This window comes from Nicotiana tomentosiformis, chromosome 9 (genome assembly GCF_000390325.3).
Source record: "Nicotiana tomentosiformis chromosome 9, ASM39032v3, whole genome shotgun sequence".
NCBI lineage: Eukaryota > Viridiplantae > Streptophyta > Magnoliopsida > Solanales > Solanaceae > Nicotiana > Nicotiana tomentosiformis.
The window spans coordinates 61,507,597-61,519,861 of record NC_090820.1 but is presented as its reverse complement, the minus strand read 5'-3'; the positions used below and the strand labels follow the sequence as shown (position 1 = coordinate 61,519,861).

At 41.3% G+C, this 12,265-nt stretch overlaps 1 protein-coding gene across 1 annotated transcript; it reads right to left on the bottom strand.

Moving 5' to 3' along the window:
• Positions 1-7,220: 7,220 nt before the first annotated feature.
• Positions 7,221-7,868, bottom strand: LOC138898870 (uncharacterized). The gene has a single exon (XM_070184976.1). The coding sequence runs from the start codon at positions 7,866-7,868 to the stop codon at positions 7,221-7,223; it is 648 nt and encodes a 215-aa protein (XP_070041077.1).
• Between the last annotated feature and the right edge of the window lie 4,397 nt (positions 7,869-12,265).

Genomic DNA, 12,265 nt, shown 5'->3' with positions numbered 1-12,265 from the left:
AAATAATTCAATACAATCAACTTGAGCTATAGGAATCAATTCCATATAAAAATTCTAAGTTCTTAATTGAAAGTCAAAAATTCAACTCAAAAGTCAACTCCCAGGCTCACGTCTTGAAATCTGATAAAAGTTACTAAATCTGAACACCCATTCAATCATGAGTCCAACCATACCAAAATTATTCAAATCTGATACCAAAACCTCGCTGTAATCCCCAAAATTCGGCCTAAGAAGTTTCCTCCATTTTTCCCCAATTGTTCAACACAAATCACTAATTAAATGATTAAATCAAAGATATAATCATAAAATTTAACCAAAACTAAGTAAAAATCACATACCCCAATCACTCCCTCGAAAATCTCCCCAATAATCGCCTCAATCCGAGCTCCAGAAATCAAATTTTGTAAAATGACTCTAACCCTCGTTCCCAGATGTCCTTAATCGTGATGGCGGAAAATGCTTCGCGATCATGAAGCACAACTATGCTGCCCCACGAATTAACCTTACGCGAACGCAAAAACCTCCACGCGAATGCGGTGCACTGGCCCTCAAACTTACGCGATCGTGAACGACTTCATGCGTTCACGATGAACAAATGTGTGTGACCCAGCTTCTGCCTTATCTACTCTACGCGATCGCGACCTTAGCCACGCGTTCGCGATTCACTGCTTCATTCAACTACGCGATCGTAGACCTCAACTCGCGAACGCGTAGAACAAAAACCTCAGCTTCCCAATTAAGCCTACATGATCGCAGACATGTCCACGCGATAGCGTATAAGGAAACTAGACTTGTGCACCAGAAAAACTTCAGCAATCTCCCAAATCCAAAATTTGATCTGTTAACCATATGAAATCCACCCGAGGCCCTCGGGACCTTAACCAAATATACAAACAAGTCATAAATCAAGATATGAACTTAGTCGAGGCCTCAAATCACATCAAACAACATCAAAATATGAATCGCACTTCAATTCAAGCCTAATGAAAACTAGAAAATTCCAACTTCTACAATCGATGCCAAAACCTATCAAATCACGTCCGATTAACCTCAAATTTTGTACACAAGTCATATATGACACATCAGACCTACTCCAACTCCCTAAATCAAAATTCGAGCCCGATAACCACAAAGTCAACTCTCGGTCAAACTTCTCAATTTCCAAAACTTTTAATTTTCCAACTTTCATCATTTCAAGCCAAATTTCATTACAGGCCTCCAAATCACTATACGTACACACTCTTAAGTCCTAAATCACTGTACGGAGATATCGGAACCATCAAAACTCTATTCCATAACCATTTACACATAGGTCAACATCCGGTCAACCTTTTCAACTTAAGCTTCCAACCTTGAGACTAGGTATCTCAACTCATTCTGAAACATCCCTGGAACCAAACCAACTACCCTGTTAAGTCACATAAAAACAATTAAGCATAAAATAAGCAGTAAATAGGGGAACGAGGCTACCACACTCAGAACGACCGGCCGGGTCGTGACACGATTTTAACTATTTCCCTTCTGTTTGCTTATGCCATGTGTGTTCAGTGTACCAATATTGTCTAAACTTTCGTGGTTAAGAATGAATCAGTTTCCTTTCTATTTGTGAACCCCCAGTATTGTATTATTGTATGCTTTACTGTATTTCTATTGTCTTAACAATGTTCTATAATTCTATGTTCTCTAGTATCGAACTTGATAGGCTTCAACATATGTAGTGTACTCTCCTTATGCATATTTTACTCAAATGGGTTCTGGCCCTCTTAAGTGTTACCTGACTTTCATGTTTACCTTGAACAGTTTCATCTTCCGTGAGCCCCTGTATTACCTTAGATTTCTTAAGCCTTCTTTAGATGATTGATGTTTTCCTTGAATTTAAATATGTTAAGTCTCTCACGTTTGAACTAAGTGGATATTTGTAGGTTGATTTGGACTATGCCTACTAGTCTGCCTGCTTTTAAGAAGCCCTATTTGATTACCAATTAGTTGTGACCATGCCTTCTTTATATTTCATAGTTGGTGCAATCATGTACAAACTGTTAACTTTCCTTAGAAATAATCCATGATCGTCTAAATTTTTGCATGCCAATGTTGTATAAACTTTCATACCAAGTATGACTTATGTTTTTATACCTTTTGTGAACCCCAACAGAGTATTATTGTTCCATGCTTACTGTAATTTTGTTATCATGATGAAACCCTACCTAATGCTTACTGGATGCATAACTGAACTTTTCATGTGTGATCAACCTATAGAATCTCTAGTTTCTTTGGAATTAAGTGAACACTAGCTAGTTATTTTGTCACCTCATGGAACTGTGTTTATATGATTGTTTTGTTTTAGACTTTCATGATAGGGATCTCTACTTGGTTATAGGACTAGTTTCAATCATGTCTTACCTTAGACCCTCCTATTAAACCTTCTATGTATGAACTCCTATTGAATCAGTTATGCACCTTGTTTGTTTTAAACCCCTGTCTGTTGAAATCTCTTTGAGAGTTTCTGTTAAAATTGTTCTATTCTCGTTCATGTGTTTCTTTACCTCTATGATATCAGCTTTAACAAGTCCAATTTCTTCATTAACTATAACACCTAAGTATTCCCATGTGTGTGTGTCTTTATCTGAAGTTATTTGAGTAATTAGTTTGCGTGGGTTGTTACTTGTGTCATATGTTGTTGGTTGCTGGGTAAGCAAGACAAGTGTCTTCATGTTCGGGCTCAGTTTGTTGGGTCGTATGTGATGTTAGACCTAAGTACTAGATTCAGGTGCATTCTAGTTGTCCTTGTGAGCTTGGGATTTGGGCCTGCTGGTTGTCCGGAGAGCAAGACTGTTGAAGGCCCAAAACATTATTGGGTTACTTTGTGTTGGGCTTATAACTGTTCTATTGGGCTTGTGACTGTTTTATTATGTTTGCATTATTTATTTGGCTTGCAATAATTTGTAATAACGAATGATGGGGATATTAGTAAAAAGTGGGGCTGGGGTACTCTAGTTCTCGCATGAATGGGTAGAAAATCTGTCTAAAGGGTCTAAATACTTTGTTTGCTATCTTATTTGACATGCTCTATTCTGATACTCTGATAGAAAGCATGCTTATAGGAACCTAAGTGCTTTACTTGCTTAACATATCTTATTCCTGTGCACTGTTAGAAAACACATCTATAAGAATCTTAGTGTTTCACTTGTTCACATGCTTCACTTCTATACACTATTAGATAGCATGCCTGTAGGGGCTAAATATCATTGGTTATTTTTTCAACTTGTGATATTGCTATGTGATTGTTAGATATCATGCTTATAGGATCGTGTTAAGTAATTAAGATTTGCTTCCATCGATACTCATCTAGATACCATGTCTATAGGGCCTTAATTGACTAACTAATCGTCGTTGTTGTTGTTCTTATCACACTGCCCGCCTAGAAAGCATGCCTATAGGAATAAGCAAAATGAATTTGTGTTCAAATACCAATTGTTTAGAAAACATGCCTATAGTATATCGCTACTCACTTAGAAAGCATTCCTATAGGACCAAAGACGCATAATTCTGAGTTTCCAACGGTTTCACTACCCAAGCGCAAATCACCTAGAGATCATGTCTATAGGCTTTTAATAATGGTTATAATCTATAGCTTCGATATTTGATTAGCAGTACTACCTATGAGATTTTATTAAACCATGCAGTCACTTAGAAGCCATGCCTATAGGTTTTGAACGACTTTAACGCGTCTCATTTCTAAAACTACCTATGACCTCTTATTGCATAATCTGAGAATCTGTGACTGTTTGCATGCTTTTGTGGTTATGTGTGGAGGCTAACTTGAGCCTTTAATTGCTATTATGTGCGGTCCTACCTATTTTGAATGAGTGCCTAGTTTTATCAGTTTTGAGCACCCTAAGTAAAGTCTAGAACCGCCCAACTAGTAGGTCTAAATCCTCCTGGACCGTAGGCATGGGACAGGTAATGCACGCATAGGACGAGGTTTAGAATTGAGCTAGAGCACTTTAGGTAAACAACTTTAACATAGTAATTTGGTAGCAGGAGATAATAGTTTGTGCCCGTTGAATAATATGAGAAACCCCTACCTTAAGAGAGTTGTGAAATATTATTTATGTTGCACAGGGTGATACTTTAGGCTAAAAAACTTAGGACCCCCCCCCCCCATACGCTTACTGCTAGCACCTTTGTTTATTCGGACATAGAACAAATTAGGTTGTACCTTGTAATCTCCAAGGAATTATACTAATCGTCTATTAATGTATAGCCTATTTCTTCATATGTGCAATCTTCTTAATACTTGTTTTTACATCGTAGTTGGATAGTTAGATTCCATATCTTCCTTTAACTTACATGATCACATAGGACAATTATAATCCAATAATCCGACATAGTGTAAATTTCGATCAGGACCCACAGTTGTGGACCTCGAAGAGTGCCTAACACCTTCTCTTCGAGGTAATTTGAGCCCTTACCTGATCTTTGGTGACACGAACTAGTTAAAATAGAGTTATTTGCAAGTAGGTGCCCTAACACACCCTAAAATCATTAGGTAGTGACTCTTTCTTCTTAATACCTATTTAAAAGAGTTGTCACCCGTTGAAACCCGCTTTCGCAAGAAATCGGGGAGCGATACCCGACAAATCTACAGGAAATACCTCTGGAAACTCGCGCATAACTGGTACTGAATCCATGGAAGGAACCTCCGCAATAGGATCACGGATATAGGCCAAATATGCTAAACATCCCTTCTCGACCATATGTCGAGCCTTCACATAAGAAATAACCCTGTTGGTAGAATTACCATGAGTCCCCATCTACTCTATTTGGGGCAACCCCGGCATGGCTAAGGTCATCGTCTTAGCATGACAGTCTAAAATGGTGTGATAAGGTGATAACCAATACATACTCAAGATAACGTCAAAGTCTACCATATCAAGAAGTAGAAGGTCTACACTAGTCTCAAAGATCCTGATAGAAACCACACACGAGCAATAAACACGATCTACTACAATAGAATCTCCTGCAGGTGTGGACACACAAACAGGAGCACTCAAAGAATCACGAGGCATAACCATATATGAAGCAAAGTAGGATGATATATATGAATAAGTAGAGTCTGGATCAAATAAAACTGAGGCATCCCTATGGCAAACTAGAACAATACATGTGATGACCGCATCAGATGACTCTGCCTCATGTCTGGCTAGGAATGCATAACAATGGGGATGGGCCCTACCACTCTAACCTTCGCCTCTCAGATGGCCTATAGCTGGTTGGCCTCTACCTTTAATAGCCTGACCTCTACCTCTAGTTGTTTGACCCCCGCCTCTAGCTGGTTATGTGGGCGGTGGAGCAACCGATGCTGGCATAATGGCATGAGAACCCTGTTGAGGTCTACCTCCCATCAATCTAGGACAGTACCTCCTAATGTGACCCGTACCTCCACACTCAAAGTACTCCCTCAGCTACAGTGGCTGCTGAAGCTGAGACTGACCCTGACAGGCTGGATAACCACTGTAGTAACTCTGTAGCGGTGGTGCACTAATAGGAGATGAAGGTGAATTGAATATTAGCTGCTCAGGAGGAGACCCATAAGAACCACGATTGTCCGAAGCACCGTGGGCTACCTAAATATCTGACTGAATCGTCCTAGGAGGATGGCCTCTACCAAAAGAACCCCTTCCTCCATATGAGGCACCACTTAAACCACCAAAATGACAAGGCCTCCTCTCAGACATCGTCTCTCTACCCTAATTGTGAATCATCTCGATCCGTCTAGCAATCTCTACGGCCCTCTAGAAGAAAATATCATCCCCCATCTAATTGGCCATCTGTAGCCTAATACCTAAAGTGAGACCATCAATAAATCTCTTCACCCTCTCTCTATCTATGGGAATATAAATAGCCGAATGATGGGCTAGATCTACAAATCTGGTCTTATACTAGGTGACAGTCATGCCACCCTGTCGGAGGCGCTCAAGCTGCCTGCGGTACTCCTCTCTCACAGTGAAAGAAATGAACTTCTCCAGAAATAGTTGTGAAAACTAATCCCAAGTAAGTGGAAGTGAACCAGTTGGTCTGTTCTGCACATAATCCTGACACCACTGCTTAGCGAAATCGTTCATCTAGAACACTGCAAAGTCGATCCCATTGGTCTCAATAATACCCATGTTGCATAACACCTCGTGGCAACAATCCAAATAATCATGTGGGTCCTCATAAGGTACACCACTAAAATGAACAGGAGAGAGCTTGGTAAACTTATCCAACTTCATCAATCCCTTAGAAGACATCGCAGGCCTCTCCTCGGGCTATGTAACAATAACGGGAGGAACCACCCCAACTGTTGGAACCGCTGGAGTCTGATATATGGGAGCCATCTTCTCCAGAGTGTGAGTGGCGGGAGTTTGTGCTCCTCCCCCAGCCTGAGAGACAACTAGTGCCCTAGGAAATACTCCAGCCTGAGCCACACTCTCCATGAGTCCAACTAAGTGGACTAGGGCGTCTTGAAGTATGGGAGTGGCTATAAATTCCTCTAGGACCTGAGCGGGTCTGACTGATGTGGTTTGAACTGGGACCTCCTCCTCATGATCAATTTGAGGCTCCACAATGGGTGTTGCTACACGTTCTCTAGGTTGAGCTTTGCCTCTGCCTCGGCCCCTACCTCGGCCCTGGCCCCTACCCCCTGGTAGTGGCTGCAACAGGGGGATCTGGCTCTTGATGGCCTCACCGTTTGACTCTTCGGCCATCTATCGGAACCTAAAACTCGATTCTCCTTCCTCGACCGATACTAGTGCTTCGGCATCGTAGACCAACAAAAATAGGGTGGCCTCGGTACTAAACTTTGAGGTCATACGGTATGCCCATAAGACTTCGGGCAAAATCTCCTTCCATTTTCCTTTGGCGTCGATCAATCTCTTCTTAATGTTTTGGAGTATGGTCTTGTTTGTAGACTCAGCCTACTCATTTCCACTAGGGTGATAGGGTGTTGACAGGATCCTTTTGATCTTATGGTCCTCGAAAAATTTGCTTACCCTACTGCCGATGAATTGCTTCCCGTTGTCACGAACGATCTTGGCCGGCATTTCGAACCGACATATTATGTGGTCCCAAATAAAATCAATGACTTCCTTTTCTCTTACTTTCTTAAATGCCTAAGCTTCAACCCACTTGAAAAAATAGTCAGTCATAAATAATATAATTTAAGCCTTACTGGGTGCCTATGGCAGGGGACCGACGATGTACATTCTCCATTTCATGAATGGCCAGGGGAACAAGACCGAATCCAATAGCTCCCCGGGCTGATGGATCATCGGTGTGTGCCTCTGACAGTCGTCGCATTTCCGTATGAACTCCTTCGCATATTTCTCCATGTCAATCCAGTAATAGCCGGCTCTGAATATCTTACGAACCAATGATTCGGTCCTCGAATGGTTCCCACAGGTGCCTTCATGAACTTCCCTCAAAACGTATTTGGTGTCCCTCGGTCCCAGACATACGGCGAGTGGGACATCGAACGTTCTTCTGAACAGGGTACTATCCTTGGACAGGCTAAACTCGGCCGCCTTTGTGCGCAAAGCTCTCGATTCCTTAGGATCCGAGGGCAGCTTCCCGGTCTTCAGGTAATCTATATACTTGTTTCTCCAGTCCCTGGTTAAGCTTGTCAAGTTTATCTTGCCATGGCCTTCTTCCACTACTGATTTCATGAGTTGTACGACTGTTCCCAAGCTAAATTCATCGTCATCAACCGATGACCCCAAGTTAGCTAGAGCATCGGCTTCGTTGTTTTGATCTCGGAGTATATGTTGCAGGGTCCACTCCTTGAATAGATGTAGTGTTACCTGTAGCTTATCCAGGCATCTTCGCATCCGTTCCTCTTTCACTTCGAACGTCCCATTGACTTGATTCACCACAAGGAGGGAATCGCATTTGGCTTCGATCACCTCGGCCCCCAGGCTTTTAGCCAGTTCGAGACCTGCAATCATGGCCTTATAATCGGCCTCATTGTTACTTAATTTCATAGTTCTAATAGATTGCCTAATTACGTTACCCGTGGGCGGTTTCAACACGATACCGAGTTCGGACCCTTTTGCGTTCAAAGCACCATCCGTAAAGAGGGACCAGATCCCCGAGGAGGTCTTCGGGGTTAACAACAATTCTTTTTCGACCTCGGGTATTAAGGCCGGTGTGAAATTGGCCATGAAATCTACCAACATTTGAGACTTAATTGCGGTTTGGGGTCGATATTCAATATCGTACCGACTAATTTTCACGGCCCATTTGGTCAACCGTCCCGAAATCTCAGGTTTGTGCATTATGTTCCTCAATGGGTAAGTAGTCACGACACATATGGGATGACATTGGAAATATGGCCTTAACTTCCTGGTGGATCTTAGCAAAGTGAGCGCCAATTTCCCTAGGTGAAGGATACCTCATTTCGGCCTCGCCTAGAGTCCTGCTAACATAATATATAGGTATTTGCGTACCTTCTTCTTCCTGGACTAGGACTCCACTCACCGCTATCTTGGATACCACTAAGTATAGGTACAATTGCTCGTCTGCCTTCGGAGTATGAAGTAAAGGCGAACTCAAAAGGTACCGTTTGAGTTCTTCCAAAGCTTACTGGCACTTCGGAGTTCACGAGAAGTTATTCTTCTTCTTCAATAATGAGAAGAACCGATGGCTCTTATCGGAGGACCTTGCAATGAATCTACCCAAGATCTACCTTCGGAGTATGACCTCGGTCTCTCCTTCTTTCATTTCTCACAGTGTTGCATCCGGATCTATTGCCCTTTCGATCTCCATTGTTTGGTTGATACCGGTCTCTATTCGATCTTGGTTCATGATCAATATCTCTTTTGGATCTGTCACCAGCTCTGACGGGATAAACAGACCCAGAAGAGGCCCCGAGCAGATCGTCTTTGACCCTAATTTTTGATTGGTACCGGTTATGGATGTCGACCCATGTTACTGTCGAGTATTCTATTAGATTTTGCTTCAAATGTTGTGAAGCCAATGAGCTTCGGGAATTGAGTCCTTGGGTGAAGGCCTGAACGGCCCAATCATCTGCGACCGGGGGCAGGTCCATCCGTTCCATTTAAAACCTCTATACGAATTCCCTGAGCATCTCGCTCATTTACCTTGAAAAGGTCTGATTTCCTGGTCAAGTCCTTGATGGCCCCGGCGTGCGCTTTTACAAAGGCATCTGCAAGCATAGTAAATGAGTCAATAGAATTAGGGGGTAAGTTGTGATACCATATCATAGCTCCTATCGACAAGGTGTCTTCGATTTTTTCAGCAGGACGGATTCGATTTCATCATCTTCTAAGTCATTTCCTTTGATGGCGTACGTATAAGAGGTCACATGTTCGTTGGGATCGGTAGTCCCATTGTACTTTAGAATTTTGGGCATACGGAACTTCTTGGGATCGGCTTCGAAGCTGCGCTCGAAGGGAAAGGCTTTTGGACAAATTTTTTGGAATCTAGGCCCTTCAGTATCGGTGGTGCTCCCGGGATTTGGTTGACCCTGAAGTTATAGGTCTCCATTTTTTTGTCGTTAGCTTGGATTTTATTTTCTCCCGATTCTACCTATTTTGTCAGTTCCTCAAACATCTTTATTATCTCGGGTTAATCTCGGGTTCTGCTTCACCCGACCTTTCTGTGGTCGGTTTATTTCTGCGGGCGTTTTGCTGGGACAATTCAGGCTCAACTCTGCTGGGGGCTCGGCTTTGGTTCTACAATTGGGCTATCGCTGCCTGTTGAGCCTATAACATTTCGAAAATCACGCGCAAGTTGATCCCGTCACCTTCGTCGTCGTGTGTGTGTGCTCCGGGCTATCAATCGAGCTCCCCCGCGAATGATGTTTTTGGGGTCAGTAGGCAAGTTTGCTTCGATAGCCACGTGCGAGTTAGTATCGATCGGATCAGAGACTGGGACTCCATTTGGGTCAGCAGGGGGCACCTCGTTGCTGGGTACCACGTTATTGTTTTCGCCATGGTTCCGTTGGGGTCATCATCCAAGTTCAAATGGGCAGATTGGGAGTTCGACATTCTTAATCTGATATGAAATTAAAAGCTCAAAGAACAAGTGTAAAATAGAGTGTGTTATGGAAATTTATATCAAATTGCCACTGTTATCCTTAGCCCCACGGCGGGCGCCAAACTGTTTACCCTAAAAAAATGGATAACAATTAAATTTGTAAGTGGTTTTAAGGATACGTGGATTAATTCAATACAAACGATAAATTGCGTTAGATTAAACAAATAAAGGACGTAATAAATTGTCAAACCAATCAAGAGGAGTGATCCCAGAATTAGTAACAGCTTAATAAAATGTCTGCCTTTGATCCCGGGCTCACGTTACTGATGATTTGATGAACAAAAATAAGAGCTTTGAATAACAGAGAAAATAAGAGTATATTTCCTTGATGTGCGTGTTACAATATTCCTAATGAATAACCAGACCCCTCTTTATATAGTAGGGGAGTTTTACCCTAAGTATAATTGCATAAAAGGTAAAAATCTTCTGTTTAACTATTCACCGATCCTCTGCCGATATGCGCCGAGATTCACGCTGTGATATCTGATTGGTCACGGATATCACGGTCTTTTGTTGGGCGTGCTCGATTATCTGGTAATGATTACCTAGGCCTTTGGGATTCGAACCTGGGGGTCATGGTCCCGATACTCTCGAGGGCAGGCATTTTGCCCGGACCCTGGCTCGAGGGACTCTTTGCTTCGACCCCGGTTCCTTACCGTCACGTCTCTCGCTCCATTTACTTCATCAGAAACCGAGGCGTCCCATGGGTTCGGTTTCGCCCGTATACAATGCACTAGAAATTTAACTTGCATATTCAATTTGTTGCCTAAAATCGAATGTTTAAAGATGGCTCGATTTCTATAGAGAATCTAAATGAGCACAAAAAGAAAAAGGATTGGTCCTTTTATTCGGAACACGTCATTTAATTGAATTATGACATAATTTTTCTTCAAACTTTAGAGAAATTAGATTGTAGCTTAAAAGAAATGAACCAAAAAAAAAAAAAAAAACACAATTAGCATACCATATATTAATTGGGAGTGTAGAGATGAAAGAGTCAATCCGCTGACCAAGTAGAAATCAAAAGAATAAAGCAATATGAGAACACTCAGCGATGATTGCGGCCACTTTCAATATTAAAAATTATAAAAAGAGAATCATTTAATGGAATTTTATTTTAAATAAATAAAAAAACCTGTGAGCTCATCTCTTGTAATGTGACAATATATGATTTGGGAGTTTGTGACACTTGTGGATGGACCAGAGCGCCATAAATTTGGGCCCGTATGAACGAAGTCAAAGTCAAACAGCTTTATTTTTGTCTCTTTCTTAATTATAATTATAATTATAATTATAATAGTATTTGATTTGAGAGGTAAACTGCGTCAAGGGTTACAAGCTGACAAAACAAGAAAAGCCACAAACAAACAACCCCTAAAGGCCCAAGAAATTAGATGTGCCCAATGAGAGGACAAAATCAGCCTCGTTTGGCGTGCTCTCTATAATATATTCTCACTTGCTCCTTTTGGGGCATTGATGATATGATTGCATTGCCATGCTAATATATGGGAGGTGATATTTGCAGTTTATCCACCAATAATAACAACAATTACCTTAATTGAGACACTTTCAGAAATTTTATCTAGTACAAATTTTAAGGTCTTTATAGGATCTTTTAACTAAGAAATTTTTATTTATATACATAAATGGTTTTGATTTTGATAGCACATGAAGATAATATATAGGTTAGTATTGTATTCATTCTTTAATTCTCTTAAATGCCTCTCATAACGCACAATCATATTTTAATGAGAGTGGCTATTTTTGCCTTTCCACAAAAAACTAAACATATTCAATTCGCCCATTGCTAACTGTTGTCGCAGGCTACAGCTAATCGTTGCTTCAAATTTCCATGGTGAGCTCAACATTTAGTAATTAAAAATGACATCGCAACCCATCGAAAGAAGTTGAAGAAAACACAAATGTGTTTTCTCAATTTCTCAATGGTCAGTATTTATGTTTTTTTTCTCATTTTTATTCCAGTGGTTTCATTGTTTGCTTGAATTTTAACCATGGAAACGCCATTATTTTGCGGGAGATTTGTACACATACACTATTTTCGTATCACTGTTTAAGTTTTCAGCTAAAATAAGTTTGTTAAAATAACTTGCAGCTAGTTGAAACTTGTGGATCAGAACTTGACCAGAAATTTTGGCAGATCGCCAGA